At 44.5% G+C, this 19,989-nt stretch overlaps 1 protein-coding gene across 5 annotated transcripts in view; it reads left to right on the forward strand.

Moving 5' to 3' along the window:
- Positions 1–18,570, forward strand: part of FGGY (FGGY carbohydrate kinase domain containing) — a 131,835-nt gene extending 113,265 nt beyond the window's left edge. For 4 of the 5 annotated variants that reach the window (XM_026034815.1, XM_026034823.1, XM_026034832.1 and 1 more), the window contains 2 exons: positions 17,646–17,707; positions 18,390–18,570. In XM_026034815.1, the coding sequence (XP_025890600.1) occupies positions 17,646–17,707; positions 18,390–18,471 (144 nt within the window). In that variant the 3' untranslated portion in view covers positions 18,472–18,570. Of the gene's footprint in view, positions 1–10,180; positions 10,234–17,645; positions 17,708–18,389 lie in introns of those variants that run through there. The other variant, XM_026034840.1, reaches the window with a different exon arrangement.
- The last annotated feature ends 1,419 nt before the right edge of the window (positions 18,571–19,989 follow it).

A 19,989-nucleotide genomic window follows, 5' to 3' on the forward strand; every position in this document is an offset into this window, starting at 1 on the left:
GAGATGTACAAATGAAAAAGCTGCTACTTTTTCACACAGGCTAAGATTCAGGATCATCTTTTAAAAGAAGTTCCTCAATAATATCATTACCTTGCAATTATTCTAGCTTGCTTACCTYGTCTTTTCCTGAGGAGAACCATAAATATGATGAAACCATGAACATGTCTTTATAGGAGATGCTTTCTTTAAAAGGCACAGTGATCCATCTCCATTCTAGTTAAAGGACAGATTCTACCCATATATTCAGAGACATAGCTGAAGTAATTTGGACCTTGGACCTCCTTCTGACCAGGCCATTTAGGCAGGGAAAAGCGTTAAGAGCAGTATTTTATGGGACGGATGAGTGCAAAGGGGGCTACCATGGATCCTTTGTATCTGTCAGTAGATAGTGCAGTCCTTTTCAGAGTGTCTTGCTTGAATGATGTTCTGGATGTCAAATAAGTTTAAGTCTCTCTGCTCTCACTTCTTCAATAGCTGAGCAGAACAACCTTCAAGTTGTGCACTAGAGAATTGGAAACTCAATCTGGCTACATTATGAGATTAATTTTCCATCTGGGATTTGAACTCTTGCTATGTCAGCACAGGGGATCAGACTGTTCTGAAGGGAAGCACAAGCGTGTAGAGTCACAGCGCTAGCTGAGATGCTTGAGGTTTTTTAAAAATATATTTTTCAAAGGACATTATGATTGCTTAGCCGTGGGATTTGATGCCAGTRGGATGTATCCCCAGCCAGGACATACTTCTGCCCACCCTCTTCTGAAGAAGTTTGGTGCCTTTACAGTTTTTGTCCTTAGTCCTAAAAATGTCTGGAAGGTTTTATTTTTCAAAATTTATCCCATCTGTAGAGTTTAACAAGATTCTGTTGACTGTAGCATCTAGGCATTTCAGATACTTTACATTTTACTGTTGTTAACAGTAAATAGATTCTATTTTATTCCTTTTTAAGTAATCATGGATTTGAAATGATAGTGGAGAGCACCCATAACCTTTATCACTTTTATTGGCAATAAAAGCCAGTTGTTTGCTAGKATTTTGGCTTTCCTCATCCTCAGAATTAGAATCCAGTTCATTCAGTTCATCTCTTTGTTCAAATAAAACATGCTTTTCACTGGCTTTTGTTTCCTTGGTGTCTTAGATATAGACATCTAACAAYCATTCCAAACCCTTGCCTGCTTTCTTATTCTGAAGCAACCCTTCACATAGTCAGTGCTAAAATGTTTCTGAGGCACAGTTCAGTTKGATAGGAGAAACTGGACAATGACGTTGAAGAGAATCCATGGAAGAATCGGTTGATGCTTCTGATTTGTTTTTATCAGGACAAGTGTCCACATAAAGATTAGCAAGACCGTAACTGTCTCTCTTGCRGGAAATGTAAGCAGAAAGGCTAACCACCAGCTAGTCAGTGAGAAGCACAAGCTGTAGATTTTTACTCAGAGATGGGGATTGAGAAGCATTTGGAGAACATGACTAAGGAGGTCTGCTGTGCCCGTATTTTGCTATTTCTTATGAGCAAAGTGAGCTGGATTGTCATCTTCCACAGGTGCTGTTTTTAGTGTAATTTATTTAGGGTAATCTATAGTGAATGCAATCAATATGTAAATACTATTAGGGTTGTATTCCCTACAGCTTTACTAACCTTCAGTACATAAACACAACTTGTACAACAACAACAAGAAGTTGTATTTATGCACTGAAGGTTAGTAAAGGCCTGTTTGTGAGAGCACCTGCTGTAAGGTTCTATTTCCCACACAGACCCCAGATAATCTTTTACTTGGTACAAACTTCTGGGAAGGGGTATGGATGTGGAGGCGCTGGTGACAGCACATGACAGTGTTCTGTCAAGGGACAAGGTAAAGGGACGTGGCAATGCATTCCTCCCCAAGCATGCTGACTTAAGCACCCAAGGGTGCTTAAATCTCCCCTGTACAGCTGTGCCCTGTCTTTGGGACTCCGCAAGCGTAACCCTCCTTAGGTGACCCTCCAARCAAGAGCACTGGAAAATAAAACAACTTCTAATCAGTGTTTTTCCTCCAAAGACTCTCTCCAGGACAAGAGTAAGTGTGGAGGGCAGTATCGTCACCCAGCCCAACTGCTCCCTCCCAAAACTGCAGGGTGGAGGGTGATAATGTAATGGATCACATTTGGACAGTCCCTTCAYTGCAGACTTTGTAGCACAGAAATTACTTAACTACCTTGGATATATTCAGCAAAATATTCCTGAATTCTAGCTATTTTGTGTCAGACCCCTTTTGCTTTCTGTTAAAATTGCTTCCGTTAAAATTGATTTTTGACAGATTTTCCCAGACAAGTGTCCCCTTTCTGTTGTCCTCACTTTTCTGTTAAYTTTACATAGTTGAAGTATCCTGTATCTTGAAAATATTCTGGGGGAAGCAGTGCTTGCATGTCTTAGAGCTGATAAATTGGGTATGCGTTGGCCTCTAGTCTGGAAGCTGGCACTTAGCTTAGGTGAGAGAAATGAATAATGGCCTTAAAGATGCTAAGTTGTTTGAAGCTCCTCTAATACMTGGGGTCTCTTTGTGATGAGCAATTCTCACTTTCTATGACTGCTCCGTTTAAAAGCTTTGTATATACAGGCACATTACTTGTTAGTTACTGGTCTTGGTTATGAGGTTGTTTAATTTTGCAATAGTCCCATCTAAGGGATGATTCTTGTATTGCATGGAAGGAAGACTTTGCTTTTGCATTTTCTTTGTATAACTGTGCCCCATGGAAACGTTGGATAGGCAGCACTTTTGCTATAAAGACACAAACTACACAAAATGCCAAACTTGTGGCTCTGTGGATATGGAAGTTCCACTGATCTCAGAGAAGGACCAGAGAACCAGACACGGAAAGGTAATAAAAGAAACATCAGACAGGGCAAATAGATGTGACAGAGAATGAGATTTTCCTTCTCTTGCATTAAATCCCCATCTTCCTCAGCATTTCMCTCTCCTTCCCTCCCCTCTTCCACTCTGATGGTGTTTATTCATCCCTTTTGCATTCCTTCCTTCTTTCTGTTCTTGCTTCTGTTTCCTTTTTTCACTTTCTTCATCTGTTGGGTCTTCCTTTTCTCCTGTTTCATCTTACTCCTTTTGTTTTCTCTCTCACTTCCCCTGCTCTTTCCATAGCTTAGCCCTTTGCCCCTGTAAGGAGAATGGCAAAGGGAAGCGGTGGCTCGTGGCCGCTCAGCGCGCTGGTTCCTCAGGGCTGCAGAAGTTCTCTCAGGCCCGGTGCTACCAGGTGCTCTGCCCTGTGCACGGTGCAGGCTCTGGGGATGGACATGCCCACAGCACTGCCTGGGCTAAGCCAGCATTCCCGAATGGAAGAGGAAAGATTTATGAGGGCATTGATTACAGCGTTAAAATAAACTGCCCGTCCTTAGCCAGAGGAATACAGAATTGTAAATGCCTGTGTTTCCTACATGAAATGAGGGACGGCAGCTAAGGGAGCCAGCTGCCTCAGGTTAGCTCTTCAAGGTCTGAGAATTACAAGTCTTTAAAAGTGAGGAGGCAGAAAAAAAAGTCATTTATATTAAAGCAAACTCTGTCATGAGTCATTTCACTTCTCTTTCTCTTACACACACAGTTTATGTCTCCGACCTTCTAAAGCCCAAGTAACATCTGATACTCTTTAGGCTGAGCCGACTCGAATGTGAGCGGGTTCCTGCATCCAGTTACAGCGTATGACTTGTGTCCTGTGTTTACAGGCTGTAGCTATTACTTATTTGTCRTTTTTATGGCAATAGAAAAGATTGTTGCCCATGATTCAGTCCCAGACGTGCTGCTGAATGTTTCAGTCTCCTTAACAGCAGCAGAGAGGACCTGGCCCGAGAGGGGCCATTGCTTTTCCTCCTTGCTTTGTCTCCTGCTGCTTCAGTTCCACCTAGGAACCTAGGGCTGGGGATGCAGCTGGACCTGCTGCAGTGGGTCCTGATTCCCCCAACCCTTCTCCAGGCACACATAGCAGCCACTAGAGGAAATGAAAGGTGTCTTATTTTTCAAGTCGAGGTCCATGCAAGCCCCTGCTGAAGGTCAGAACAGCCCTGTCACACTCCAGAGCTTACCAGGAAAGCAGCTTCCTTAGGAAGGGCTACCCTRGCCAGCCCGCTGCCAAAAGTGACCTTTCCTGTTTTCTGCTGCATGGCTCTTGTTCCCTCTAGTGGCTAATTACACAGGGTCCTGTTGCACATGAGCTTTTCATGTGGCTGCATTTGAACTTTTCTGCCAGATTTTCCRCATATACACATTTTTGCTACGTTTGGTAACTTTCTCAAGCCTACCTAAGAAGGGTAATGGCCATTCTCATGGTTGGGACTTCTGGAAAAGGGAAGGCTTATGGATAATGCTCAACATTTACTGTGTGAAAATGCAGCRATGGGATTTAGGGCATGAGAAGAGAGGTTTTCTTACCCATGCCCACTTGATTCCTTATCAGCATCTCTGTTCGCACTGTAACTCCTCGTGTATGAACAATCTCTATCTCCAAAGAAGTTAGACACCTCACATCAGCAGGCTGGTTTAATGTCCTTGAGATAAGAACTGAGTTGCCTGGCTTTCCGAATCAGACAAATCRCACGTGATAGCGTGGTATTTCTCAGCAATAATGAATAAAAGGCCGCGTTTGCCAAGGTGTTTGTTATTAGCAGTGTGGTGAGGAGAGAAAATGCATATATTGGGTGAATTTCTGCCATGAGCTTTGCTGCTTCCAAACCAACATAACTCACTGTAGTACCGAGTTCCTTTGAGTTCACTTTGCTATAAATAAGAGTAGGATTTTGCAAATCAGAAAATGATGTATGCTGCTTGACTTGAAAGTCCAAGTACATGGGTTTCATTCCTAGCTTTTTTACTCTGTCTGTGACTTTGGGCGAGTTGGTTAACTTTGTTCTTCTTCCAAGTGATTTGTTAAGCAGATCTAATGATGTTTAAATATACCATAGGCTGATTTTTTAGTTAAATTAAAGGTGATAGAATGGAAAGTGCAATGAAAATGTATGATGTTATTAATGATGTTACTCCAGTGGATTAAAACAAGGAAGAATGAAAAATTCATTAGTCTGCTGACCTAGATGCACATAATTGGAAAATCTTCTGACTTCTGCACAGGAAAGCAAAAGCTCCCTTTATAACCATAACCAGTTTATTACACGTGGTAATTTTCATTACTGTATATGGAATATGAAAGATGGTTTATGAACTATGGTATACACCTCAGAAATTTATGTATTTTTAATATTAGCATTTATAGTATTCATGACTTTTACAGGTTATGTTATACATTTGCAATGAAATGCACTTCATATGCAAACTCATGTTTTTAGAAAATATTTAGAAAAGGAGACCACATCCCGCAAAGCACAAACTCACTCAAGGTTTATATAGGCAATTTCTTAGGACAACAAAGGCTAATTCAAGATCAGCCTTTTCATTCGCAGGCTTCTAGTTTTAGGTATCGAATTCTGTATATAATATGTAAGTGAGAGGCCAGATATATGTTTTGATCAAGTATTGGAGACTCTTGCAAATCAGATGTTGCCCATTCTTGACAACAAGTGGGATTAGGGCTAGCACAAACACCAGGCACATTGCAGCACCCTTCTGATTTGTCTCTGAAGTGTTGTGGCAGGTTTGTCACAATTCATGTAATATAAAACATTCAAGAGGATAATAAGACCTCCCTGTTACAACTCTATCCTTTTTCTTGCATGTCTAGATTGTATTTTTTTTTCTTATTAAGTTATTGAGTTGTAGAGCAGCCTGCATTGTTGAGCATGAGTGAAACACTTCCTTTCAAACACTCTGTTACTGATGTAGTATAATTTTATACACATCTACACAAATTATTCTAAGTCTAGGAAAAAAACAGGCCATAGTAGAACAATTGTAAGTGCATTTAGAAGAGTTGTATAGTAAAAATTAGATTTTCATCAGATAAAAGTAATTGAATTTTCCTCCTCTACYCTAGGCTCATCACAGCCTAAGAAATACCTTTGAACAAAAACTATCTGTATTTTAGATTTGCTGTATTAAGCAATTTCCACAGTACAAAATTGCTACTAATGGGAAAGAGAAACAAATGTGGGGTTTTGAGCTAGTGCGGTATTCTTGTAAGTAATTAGCTTGTACAAAAGGAGCATTCATCTTGAAATGATAGATAAGCGCTAAGGACAGAATTGAAAACTGTAAATATGTTAGCACTTTAAGTGAGAGCACAGCCTCAGCGCTTGTTAGGCTTATCAGCTGGTATAAACAATATGGATCTTTGAAATGATCCCTGCCCAGATCTCAGCACATTAGGCAATGATATAGTTCATTTTTTCTTCTTCTCTTTTATTTTGCTCTTTTTATTTTTTTCCTTTCAGAAAGTACATTTTGCAAAGAATAGGCCCATGATAGTGCCAGCACACGCACTTATCTCTGTACACGAGGAGAGCCAGCGAGGGCTGCAGAATCACTGTGGGGAGCAGAGAACAAGCCTGCGAGCAGGGCTCTGCATTCCTCTGCTTGTGCATAAGTCAGGAACAGTATGTACAGCTGCAGCACAACTTTCTTGTCCCAGCTCTGCCTCTACCCGAGCCTAGAAGAGGCTTTCTAAGGTCAGCCAGGCTCAGCTCACAGTTAGACCGTTTCTTCCAATAAGATATATAGAGAAAGTGTCTGTTCAGCCTGTGGCAGCAGCTCCCCTTGTGCCGTTCTGCAAGGAGTTAACAGCCACGGATTGGTGACAATGGAGGGTTTCATGTTGTGAAAATGGCTGGGATAGAAATTAATTYGAAACCCATAAATTCCCTTTGCAAAGGACACTATAAAAAGCTTGCATACCAGGATAACTTGTAAGCATTCCCTGACCTAGTCGAGGTTCTGATCGGTGACCTATAAGTGAAAAGCTCCATGAAGCATTTGCGTCTCTGCTATTCATCTCCTCTGTCAGCCTGCTTTCTTTAAATAAAAGGCCAGATCCTCAGCAGCAGGAATTGGCTTAGTTCTTAGGATCAGCTGCATTGTAAAGCACAATGTGTTTTTTCTTCAGTGGTATCTCATGTTGGCTAAATTTCCCCTCCAAGTGCTTTATTTTAATTTGGTGGGGTTATTGATTTGYGTGGACTACATGGGGAGCTACAGAGGGCTTGCTTGACTTGGTCGAGATTAAAACTCAGGAGCTGATGAATCCTGTTTCCAGTTCCTGAGGTGCTCTGGGAAGAGTTTTCCTCTCTCTGTGCTTCAGGAGTGGTGGGTTAGACATTTTTCATTAGTKGAAGTGCAGGCTCCCCAAAAGCTCTATTTGGAAGTAAGAGCCAAAATATGCAGCCAACTGGGGATTCCTAATAGAAAAGGAAATGACATGGAACAGAGAAGGCTCCTTTGAAAAGAGGAAAGGTGAGAAGCTGGGTAGTGTAAGGGGGAAAAGCCCTTCCAGAGGGATTTRGTGTTTTGGGGATTTGGTCACCTTTCCCTGAGGTAGAAGGAGCGCTTATAAGCAAGCTTAACAACCCCATGGCCAAAWTCTGGGGGAAAAAAGGGGGCATCTGTTGAGTATACTCATATGAGCATGACCTAAACTTTAGAGACAACCCCTGGGGCAGCATGGTGCTATATTAGATGTCAGGCCGTGAGCCAGCCCAACTCTGCTACCACTCCATGACTCACTCACACGCTAGCTGCACTTTTAATTCTGAGTGGGGCGCTTTCAGACAGAACCAGCTATTGTTTGGGGCACAGTCAATTACAAAATCTGCTTGTTTGCTATTTGCCAAATAAATACAGATGCTTGCTTAGAAGATCTCTGAAGGAGACAAAAAAAAAAAAAAAGAAAAAGATGTCTCAGACACCTTTACAAACTCCTATTGGCAATGCAGGTAGGTTTAGGTAGGTTTAGGTTTGCTAGTCTAAAAGGTTGTATAATATTACTGCAGTCAAGGCTGTTTTATGGCCCTGGGGGAGATGGTGATTAATAATAGCCCCTCATTTGGGTTTTGCATGGGAAAGCGGCAGGCTTGATAGCTAAAGCAGTGAAGAGGGCAACTGTTGACATTTGCCAGCAAGGCTGACTACCTTCTTCCCAATGCATTCATGTAGGTTGTTACCTGCGGTTCTTTTCTATGCAGGATGTGTAACTGAAACACACAAAGATACCGTAAAAAAGTTTCTACTTACAGAAAAGTTTTGGAGGTAAAGGGAACAATGTTTACCAGTTTCAAAGAGTCTCCAAGARATATCATCCAATGTTGATAGCACCAAGGGCAGCAGAACCAGGCAAGTCCACTTCTGTGAAATCAGAAGAAGTTTCCATACATTTTGCTGTCATTTGAGGAAGGCTGATTTGAGYAATTCCTCCTTTCTTTCTGTATATGTATGCTTGACTATTTGTTTCCTCATGTAAACCCCCTCTGAAGATCTGCCTCTTCCATTAAGACTCAGGAGTTCCCTGGGCTCCAGTGTGTGCCCAGATAGTGTGGACTACAGCTGAGGGGTCCAGGAGGTTCATAATGTACTTCATGAAGTGGTCTCAGCCCAGGCTTCAGCTCTGCCCTTCAAGATGTGCRGAAGGCTGAGGTGCTCCAAAGTGTCCCACGCATGGCACAGACCCTGTACACATTCTTCAGGACCCAGCCAAGGAATGGTGGCTCTGCCAGGTACTCCCAGGCTGCTGTAAGGGCAGACAAGGCCATTGAGCTCTAGAAGCTATAGGCCCAGGTGTGGGTGACAAGCACGGGTTTTGTGCAGGTGAAAAGTGAAACCCACCAACCTGGGTTTGCTGAATTTTATTTGCTGAATTCAGTTTGCTGAACTGAGTTTTTGTTCAGACCATCGCCTGAGACAATGGTATAAAATGGGCACTAATGCTATTAAAATGACAATAATYGAAACAGATGTTTTGTGAAGGAGGCATGTGTTTAATGTATTTGTATGACACAGATAATTCTAATATTGGTAGCTGTGTAACTGGCTTTGAAAAGCTCTTTGCGGTCTATTTGCCGTCCCGGTGTGAGCTGCCGAAGRGCCTCCTTTGTGAGCCGGGCTGCTCCCAGGCCGAGGGCAGCAGRTCCCGTGTTGCGGAGGCCTGAGGAGGCAGCAGGGAGCCAGCCCCGCTGTGTGCACGGGGCTGCCCTGGAGCGCCCAGGCTGGCTCTCACCTGTGTCAACAGGAGCCCCACTGTTCACACTGGGTTTCTCTGTTGCTGCCACTGGTGGGCTTTGGGACAGAGCCATCGGTCAGGCCAAGCCCCCACAGCTATTCYGGGTATTTGAGGGTCAAGAACATTGTCAAAATCTCTTAGCAATGAGTATTCTCCATTTGGAGAAAATATGCCTTTCAGGCACTGTGCTCAGGTCTTACAGAACAGTTTGTGTTTGTTCAGCTGATTCTTTGAGTACTTTTTTTTTTGCAGTCAAGGGCATGTAAGCCCCTGCATGGCTTTAACTTTCACAGCAGAAGAGCAAGGCAGAGGAGCAGCCTCTCGTCCCTGTCTGCCAGTGATTTTCAGGCCTAGAGGCCTGATGTTCCTGTTTTTAGCAGTACCAGACAATATCATCAGTGGTGCCTTGCCTCAGTCTCAGTCCATTTAGACATTTGAATTTGGGACAGAAAAGTGCTTCCTAGAGCAGCACTCAGGAAAGGGTTGGCGACTCCTTGTCCACAGCAACGATGGCAAGGAAATGAAATGTGTTATTCAGATCAATTGTCACCTTCATGTCGTGCTTTACAAGTGATTGCGTGTCCACTTCTAAATTCTTTCTTAAGAATCAAGGAACTAGAAATCAGGAATTCTTAAGAATCAGGATTGCTGAATTCTTCTAGGTTTTGCTCCTAGCCACATTTTGTGTATCTATAAAATAGCGTTTTCTCTTAAGTGACGTTATCATTATTTGCTGCAGATAGGATGTCTGTGAGTTTACCAMTAAGGACTCTCCTCGTACCTTACTGCAGTTTTACTCTCTGTTTTRACATCTCAAGCTTCTGCTGGCTCACAGTGGTACAAGACTTTTTATTAAGGCCTCTTGGTTTTCATGAGCACCTGTCCAGAATAATTTCCCAAATACAATCCAGATTGGGAAAAATGTAAGGATATTTCTGAGATAAATCTTTCGTAGCAAAACACACATTAGATGAACTAGATAAATAGAAAAAAAAAAAAAAAAGCCTAAATCAACAGCATGGATTTTACTTCTTAACCTCAGGTAGACACTGGAGCGTAGCACAGAATGTTTGGAAGGATGAGGGGAAAAGCAAAGTCTTCTGAGACAGCGTTGGAAAGACGTGAGTAAATAGTTAGATGGAGAAAAGTGAAATGTTGCAAATTATTTTGTTTTTTTCTGTAGTAAATACAGGGCAAAGTGTGGGCAGAAATTGTTTTCATGAAAAAAATGCCAGCTAGATACCCCCAAAACTGTTAAAACCTACTGAATAGGGGCTGAATGAAGAGACGTGTGTGGATTAATTAGATCTAAAAAATGTTTTGACAGCGTAAGTGAACATATGGAAAGAATTGAGAGAACTCTATCCAGCTCCCCACGTGTAAACGATGCCTTAGCCATAGCTCATAAAGCAAATACAGATGAATTAAAAAAAGACCCCTTTTCCTATCCCCTTCCACCAGTAAACCCCAATCTATAGCCAGATGGCAAATAAAAGTTTGAACTAGTGTAAGGAAAACAGTATGTTCAGCATGAATATGAAAAGAAATCAGCTAAATAAATCTGAATTCTGCACCTTAAAGGAAGTGGGGCAGGTCAAATACACAGCCGAGGGTCAGGATATCCTGTGCGGATGCTGCTGCTTCTTTAACTTCCATGTTTTACCCTCTCCTCTGCAAATGGCTCTGGCTCAGTTCTGTTGTTGGGCAAGCCAGTGTGGAGCCACACACCTGCCCTGCCTGCCCCCAAGGTCTCACCAGCTAAAATTGAGGGTAAAAAGGGTAGATGGTGCAAGCAGAAATTAAAAASTGAGATGGAGAAGCACAGTAGCCCGGGCAGCTAGGAGCTGGATGAGTAGACCTCTGTGCCCTGCGACTGCAGCAGAGCAGTATCTRTGCTCGCTGAATTTAAAACTATTTTGCTTTTCCAAACACTGACTTAGTCGGATGGGAGTGATGTGGGTAGTACCGTGCATCGCTGCACATAACCCGTGTCAGGAAGCTGCCCTCTCCATCCCAACTCCAGCGCACGGCCAGGCGCTGCCCAGAGGCTGTGGGCGCTGGTGCCAGGGCCAGCACTCTGTGAACTGGAACAGGAGCTGAACACTGGGGCTCTTTCGATTGCCCAGGTAAGCTGAAACCCCTGCTAAGCTGTGGAGCTTGCATGCAAGCAGCTTGGGACACTGCGAGGTGCCAGCCACGGCCCCCTCAAAGCAAACTGCTTAATTATTTGATAGCCACAGGCAACTCGGGGGAGTGTAGAGTCAAGTCAACAACAAAACAACCTATATTTAGCAGCAGCGTGGCTGTAGCTTAGACCCAAACATAGTTTCCAGCCGATAGATGATGTGACGATAGCTGACCCTCATCCCGTTCTAAATTTGGTCTGCAGAATAAGTAATTAATATCATCGCTAGCACGACAGCCACGCTTTCCAGCAGCTGCGCTGCCGCCGCTGCTCCTCTTAAGGCTCTGTGTGCCAGCTGGCCGGTCTGGGACAGAGCAAGTGCGACAGGGTGACAGGGTGACAGCGAGCGAGGGTGGCCACGCTCTGCCTTATGCCCTCTGGTCATTGAAATGGGGTAAAAGCCTTGACGATGGAGGTGGTACCACGGCCTTATCTGCACTTGTCTTTAATGTTCACGTGATCCCTTGGTTTTTTGTAWTTGTTCCTGTGTTCAATATTAAGGAATGAAAAATACCTTCTTGCRTTGCAGGGCAGACTGATGGATTTGTGCTGTAGGATTGAGACCTCCAGGTAGGGCATATGGTACAAAATCAGAGACAACCCTAGAGCTGGCAAGCTGTTTGTACAAACCAAACCAAATCATGGGGAAAAAAGGAGGCTCAACCTGTTTTAGAGTAAACTGAATAGGTAACTGAATTTGAAAAGAGTAGATTACACGTCCAAAGTAACTCAGGGAATTTGTGGTACATTTTCTGTGTCCTGATTCGGTATTTGAACAGAAAACCACTTTATTTCAATATTGGTGACCCATCCATGGCCTGTGAAGTTGGCCTTGTAAACTGAAATTGGATGGTTTTAGGGGTATAATAACGTTGGACTTCTTCCAAGATACCTGCCTGAATTCCCTTCACTGCAGTAACGGCCATTAAAAAAGAAACAAAAAGCTCTGCTGAGATGAGCCAGTGCTGCTAACTAATGTCATGCATGGAGAGATACAACAGAGCAGTGACTTTTGCTGGAGCAGAGACGTGAACTCACGTCCTGAGGCAAAAGTCCTGCTCCCTGGACCTGTTCCATGGACCTTCCGCCCTCCTGTCCCCCTCCTGCCCCTTAGCCTCAGTTAYTGGCACAGCCAGACAGAAAAACCCTTTCCCTCTCTTAGGTCTGGTGCTAGCACGGAAATCTGTGCTGGAACGGAGCAAAGAATATACAGGCTTGTGTGAAATTTTCCACCTTTTCACTAAACAAATGAAAGCCAAATTTTCACACTTTGGTCTTAGGTGTGAAATTTTTGCTTAGCTTTAATATTTATGCATAATGTGTTTTAAAACTTGGCTCGCTCCCTTTGGGATACCACAGAGAATTAAGTTACAGGTTTGGGGCTTTGTGCATGCTGCCAAGATCTGCCCCTATAACTCAAACAAATTTAAGGGGGGAAAAAAAAATGGACTAGAAAAATATTGTATATGGTCCATCACATGCTTTCTTCATGCTGTCATATTCCACTAAAAAGTAATGTTCTGCTAGGGCTGTGTTATGTAAATACTTTCATGCAACTCCTGTAGGCATAGATAAGACAAATTATGCATCTCCAGGCTATTGAGTAAGCAATCCCTRTGTAAAGGCCTACAAGAAATTAAGAGTTTTCTTTAGAATTCTCAGAACAAATTTGAAGTATTTCTTGGACATCAGCATTTCAAAAAAAACATTTTATTTCTCTCCAAATCCAAGTGCTTCTGTGACTTGGCTCCTAAAAATGATGTTAGCATCTGTTAGCCTAAGCTTATGAGTATGAAATGGAGATGGAAGAGAGAGGGTCTTYGGGGTGACAAATAGTAAAAAGTGCTATAAAATATAAATGTATGCTTATATTTTCTGCATTTGATACGAGGTTTTAGAAACGGAAAGAAAGTCTTCCTGTTAATTTGGAGCTACTTGCCAAACTCAACAAATCAGAATCAGAATCCGGGGGAAAGGATGTTCCTATAGCTGAGTATTTTTGAAATGGGGCAACGTGGCAGTGATTTTCCCACGACGCTGCAGACACTGCAGGTGTGCAGCAACACCGAAGGTCGAGACTGACGGAAGTGGGAGTCTGCAAAATGTTCTCAAGGTGGTGAAGGGGCAAGTCCTTCTGCAAAACTCCGATTCAGAAATTGGRGGTAGTACAGCTTTCTCACTGCATTTGGCTCTAGAAATGGCACCTTTTGATTATTTGGATATTAATTTCATGATAAAAATAAACGTAATTTCATCCCTTTTCATGAGTACAGAGATGGGATGAACTAGCAAATTTGGCTTGGGAAGAAGATGAGCACRACACGCCTCTTGTTTCGGCTTGTTCTGAGATTCCTCAATCAGTTATATAGTGATTTATGAGTTATATAATGATTTATGGGCTGCAACTGTTTTACAGCAGTTACTTTTCATCGCTTCCCATCACTCTCAGGACATTCATTCTTGGTGCAACAGACCCATGTGGCTGTCACTGGAGAAGCTGTAAAGGTGCAGCACTCCCAGCAGACACACTGAGTTTGCACTTGAGAAATCTCCTGGCTTTCATGTTGTCTAAGGAGCCTTCCTCCATGTAGTTGGCACATTGCTGTTGTAATTAGAGCATGCTACATCCATACCACTGGGTAGCTTTTAATATCCTTCTATATGTGCAGGCCAAATGTGTTCAGCCACTGAAACTGTACAGTAACACTTCGGATGATAGATATTTGTTTTTACTGTTAATAGCCATACTGGTTAAAGCTCCTGACGTTTCTTGGGATTACTGAAATGAGTAAGTGGGGAGAACCCATCTGGGAAATTGCTCTGGTGCCCAGATGCCTTATGTTTAACTCTGGATACATTATTTTTTTAAGTATCTAAATATCATAATGGCAAAAGCCCAAATCCCGAAGGGGACTGACGTTCCTAACTCACTAATTTCAAGGGAATTTTTCTTTCTTCTGTTTATCTCAGACTTACAGCTGATGTACATAAATCTGATTTCTCATCTGATGTATGTTTTTAAGAGCCTGCATGCCATTAATTTGGGGGAAAATTGAGCCATCTTAAGTCCATGAGATGGGCTCTTCCTGTGAGTTGGGCAGGATGAGGCTCTGGGTGCTCCATTTGAAGACAGCCGTTGGAGGCACCTCCTGTGGGCTCCTAAGGTCAGCCTGCCATGCCTTCCCTGACGTGCCAGAGCACCTCGCTGCACTGCAGCTGTCCTGTAGTGTTCAAAACTTTATTTCCTTTATACATGGACAAAGGTCCATCTACAGGTGTGGAAGCTCTGGAAAGACCTGGCACTGCAGGGAGGAGCTGTGGTGGCCACAGCATTATTGGGAGATGTTTCTGTTGAGGCTGCAGTGGTGTCTTGAATCATCCTCAGCCCCAGATCCTGCTGAAGAGATGAGTTCAGCCACTCGTGACAACTGAATTGCTCCAGATGAAAAGYGAGCTGCCCATCTCGGTCATCCTCCCACCAGCGGAGTGCCACCTTGTCTGGAAATGCTGGTGGGTCTTGGAGAATTTGGCTCCTGGGGCTCTTGCCTGCTGTCCTGGGAAGGGTGATCCCGCTCTGCCGACGCTCCCCATGGTGAGCAGAGTGTTTACTGCCTTGTATCTGTCACAGCTTTCACACTCTGACAAAAGGTTAGGAATCATGAATGCTGCTTTTTATGCCCGCTCCACAGTGCCTCTCTTTTTTTCTCTGTAAACCCTTCAACTTGCCTCTTGCCCAGGCTTTAGAAATGATCAAATGCGAACTTTCAGGGTTTATTTATAGCCCAGCCTTTATAGAAAGAGAGAAAAGAAATGATTAAAAAGCAATTTTACAAAATATTTTGTTTTAAGAGAGAATTCATTGTGTTTAAATCACTGTATTCATTGTGCTGTCTAGACTGGCAAACAAAGAAGATAGAGCGTCATTCAAATTAAGATTGTGAAGTTCTTGGTGGCTGGAATTATGGATTTGGATGTCAACCCTCAAAAAAGCTATTTCTGAACAGCAGTATTATCACTTGGCTATATTTAAGGCTCTGTTGCAGACAGAATAGTGCAGAAGGTTGATCTGATTCAGTAACGTGATTCTAATGCCCCTTTGTTCCTTATTTCATTATAAATTCATATTTTCAGTGTTTTGTTCCTTTTTGTCCCCAGAAAATAGTTGAGCAGCCTGTCCTCTGGGAGCAGACTATTTGTTTCAGGCTAACAATGGCCAAGTTGACTTAAAGAGAAAAAGGCAAATTAAAGGAGGAATTCACTTAGGATATTTTGAGCAACCTACTGTGAGCATGTTATTGAAAATTGCTGCCTCTTCAATATGTTGCACCATATTGCCATGATGGGAKAGCGTAACGGTGGGATTCTCAAAGACCTACATACACTTAAAAATATAAATGTATTTACCTGCTAAATCAGAAAGACAGTTTTGGCAGCTTCCTCCTGGTCTGTGCCTATGAAAATGTGCTAGGAATGGATCGCGGGGTGAAGCGGCAGCAGCAGCCGGGCCCTGCTTGCWGTTTTTGATGAGATTTTTAAGAACAAACCTTTCTTTGAGGACCTCCGTGGTTGGGCCTTCGCTCATGTGACGATGGCCGGGGTGTCCGAGGACACACACGTGGGAGCCCGGGCAGGGCTTTTTTCCCTCCATCCACGTTCATTAATTTTGTGGGCAGCCTCCRTATCCGGATAGCAATGAAAGGGGGKTGTGAAAGCTAAGACTATTGTAGGCAAGAACCACGCCGGAGTGAGCATCACCTGTTAAAGAGCAGGGAATAAAGGGTCATTTCTCTTCCCAGGAAAGACATCAGCCTTTCYGTGTCAGTATTTTCATCTGGCCGGTGTGCAGGATTTCTCTGCCAGCCAGCTCACATGTCCCCGAGAAGGGAACACGCTATCTCACTACAAGTGTTATTTCAAGGGTGTTTCTTAGGAAATCAAGAGTGCAATCAGCTTTTGCACATCTAAARTGGTATTGAGCATATGAATACCCAGAAATGCCTCTCTGCTGCTTTATCAGAATTTATTAATAAGAATAAAATCCTGACTGTGCTGGCATCAGTCAGCATTTTTTACTTTGGTAGAGCCAGGATTTCATCTAGGACTTACCCTCTGGAGTAGAAAAATGTAAAAAAATACGTTTTACACACTGTAGTTAAACACATTTAGATGGGCACCCTCTTCTGGGGTGGTGAAATTGTGCTAACATTGCTCACGTACGTTGTAGTGCCCTGTTTGATCCTCAACTATAAAAATGCTGGATTACTGGAGTTTTTACAGAGTTTTTACTACAGCAGATATTACAGACTATAAAATCATCCAACCCGTTAAAAAACCTAGCYGTAATATTTGACTAGATGGCTTCCAGCAGGAGCAGCTTGTTCTTTCAGAGTCATCCTGATGTTCTCATCATGTTACGCTTTAGGTGCTAATATTAAAATAGATCTAAGAACCTCCTTAGAAAGTATAAAGGCCGATGTAGGTTTAGTGAGACACAGATACTTGAATCTTGTCATAATATATTTAACATTGCTACATCTGAAAGCTGTTGCTCAAATGCTTCTTGTGAACTAACTTCAACTACAAGCAGTGTGAGCCTGCTGCCTTCACCCTTGCCTGAAAGCTTAAGTTTTATCCTCTACTAACATTGGTGATTAGTGGTTCATTCCAGTGGGATTGCTTAGGAGAATCCCTAGAAAATCCCAATCTCACAGAGATCAGGCAGAGAATCAAACTCCTTGGTCTCCCTTCCACAAGCAACCCTGTCCCAGAGAATCCTTGTGCAGGGGATTCTACAGGATCCCTTGGTCTGGCTTCATTTTGGCCAAAAGCGGAGTAGGATCAAGCTCTGTTTCCCACACCTTTGTACTGGGACATGAGGCGCTCRGAGAGCTGCAGAGCAGAACTTCACAAGTTACATTGAGCTTCTGGAGATCACTYGAGCCCTCTCCTTGCTGTAGGGAATTGATGCTTTAGGAAAACAACTATGGGGTCTCATGTAAAATACCATTTTATTTGAGAAATCACCCCTCTGGGGATGTAGTGTTTAACATTTCCTTTGGTTAGTGTAAATAAYAGAAGATAGGTCTGTTGTGCCTCAGCCTCCCAGGAAGCGGGAGGCGCAGATTTGGGTTTGCTGCGAGCTCTGCGCTGCTTGGTTCTCATGAACTGCAGCAGCTCTGAGCATATTTCGTGCCATCTGGCCCGCTCAGCCGAAACAAAACACATCAGTAATGTTCCGATTGGTTTTGCAACATGCTGTTCTTGTCAAAAAGCATTTTAAACCAAAACAGACTTCTCCCATTTTGTGTTTGTGTTTTACTAGGAGGCCATGGTGAAAATGGGAAAAATCGGGAGAGTTGTGCAGCCAAACCACGGGCACAAAAGGTGAGCCCCAGTTTGCCGCCTTCACCTGTGAGTATGTACCCAAAACTAAGTCACGGCCTGGCGTTTTCCAACCCTGATGGAAAGCAGGGATGTTGATTCCCAGTTTTAAGGGCTGGGGGGGCAGCCATTCATCTCTCCCCGAACCCCCGGTGTCCCTTGGCAGGGGAAGGCCGGGACAGGCGTGGATGGAAGGAGGCTGGCGGCGCTGCCCGCACGCGGGCTTCGTCCCCGCGTCACTCGCGGCGACGTTGACGTGCGCGGCCCGCGTCAGGCGCGGACACGGCGGCGCGATGCGGCCCGGGCACGGCGCTCCCGGCCTGGCCGCACTCCCGGTGCCGGTGCCAGGCCCGGGCCCGGCGGCGCCGCGGTGCGGCCTGGGCACCGCGCACCCGCTCCCGGTGCCAGGCCCGGGCCCGAGGGCCGCGCTCCCGCTCCCGGTGCCGGTGCCGGACGCGGTCCCCGCGCGGCCCTTGGGCGCCACCCGGCGGCGCGGCGCGGCGCTGCAGCGGGATCGCGCTCCGGGCGGCGCGGGGAGCCCCGAACCGCCCGAAACGCCCGGCCGGTCCCTCGCGAGGGGCCCCGCCGCTCTCCCCGCTCCCGCCCCGCGCGGCTCCGGCGCCCAGGCCGCAGAGCGGAGCTGTGTCAGGGCACCGCTCCAGCCGCAAATCTCTTCCTCGCGCAGGTTTTACGACAAGAAGTACCGAGTGTTTCTCAAACTTGTGGAGCATCAGCGGGAGTATCGCTCGATCATGCAAAGCCTCTAACCGGGCTGCGGAGTCTGGGAGCGCTGTGGGGGACAGGTTTCCAGGTGCTTTAGACAGAGGTAATTTCTACTCACTGTGTTGCCACTGCGAAGATATACTTTTATCATTAAAAATGTACGGATTTGTTTTTGATTAAAAATAAAATGTTCTCATTTCAATGTGAGGCACGGGCTGTTTTCTCTCTGCGATCCCTGTAGAGCGGGAGAAAAGAATAATCATTTATTTACCCCAGGCAGAGAAGGCAAAGCAAGGGCAGCTGCTGGCGGCCCCGTGTCCCTGCTCGGAGTGTGGCCACAAGCAGGAGCTGCAGAAGAGGTAACGTGGCCGGTGGCTGCAGCCCCTAGGGAAGCGCTCCCCTTCCCCTCGCTTTTCACAGATAACCRTTGGTTGCCCTGCGGATGGGCCTTTAAATTCTAGCTGTGCTGTCGTTAAGACCAAGGTGTGATTTCCATTATAATTATTTCTTTTAAACTATGATTATAGTACTTTTTGGTGGGTGATACTCCRGAATTGCTTTTGCAGCTGAGAAACGTTTTTCTCTCTGTTTTCCTTTTTTTTTTTTCCTGCTTCCTACTTCATTTCTTCTGTCTCCATTCTTGCAGAGCAGTCATTTTTATGTCAAAACATGGAGCCGTTTTGGCTTTTGCAGGTAACTAGGTCTGCGTGCACGTTAATCACGGTGCAGATGCGAAACAGGCCACCGTCGATCCTGTAAGATGATGCTGCCCAGGCGCGGGCGCTGAAAATAGGCTCCCAGTGCAGGTGCATTCCYTCCATCCTGCCCTCTGCTGCTGGGAGAGCCCCACTCGCTGCGTCCRTTCCCACTGCGCTGAACGGGGCGGCAACAGGGAACACAGGGGGACAGAACGCAGGTTTTCCTGCCTTACACCAGCATTTGTCAGTGCTCAGAAACCTCCCAGTGATCCACAGCAGAGGCCTTGCTTTGTTCTCAGATGATTTTGAAGGCTGACACGGATGGTGTCAGTGTCGCCCTCCAGATCGGGGCATGACTGACCCGTGGGAACAGAGAATTTGGATGCTTTGGTTGTCTACAGGAAAAATGTTTCCCTCAGAGAGCCCAAATTGTTTTGATCCTGCGAGATCTGAATCCTGCCCACGCCTTTAGAGAGATCTTCTCACAAATTCTCTCCGCCATTTGGCTGTGAGTTAGTACTGGAAGATAATACTCTGTTTAAAACGCAAAATCAAGGGCCCTGAGGGAAGAGAGGAAGAACCAGGCGACAGAGCACAAAAGCACACATAAATCAGTTGTAACTCTGCCTTAAATCGTTAATGAGAGCCCCTAATTTCTTAACCTGCAATCCTCCATCCTCTCAGTGAGCCCTTATTATGCAAAAGAAACAACCTACAGTCCACATACATGGAGTTAGTATTCATAAAAATGGGCTCCATCTTTATACACTTAACTTGATAGAAATTCCAGTCTTTAGCAATGGCATAGGCTATAACTCCAACTAAATGCAAACAGAAGTTACACAATAACAAAACTGCACTTAA

The sequence above is a fragment of the Nothoprocta perdicaria genome, unplaced genomic scaffold (assembly GCF_003342845.1).
Source record: "Nothoprocta perdicaria isolate Ctin4 unplaced genomic scaffold, notPer1 scaffold_0, whole genome shotgun sequence".
NCBI classification, from domain to species: domain Eukaryota; kingdom Metazoa; phylum Chordata; class Aves; order Tinamiformes; family Tinamidae; genus Nothoprocta; species Nothoprocta perdicaria.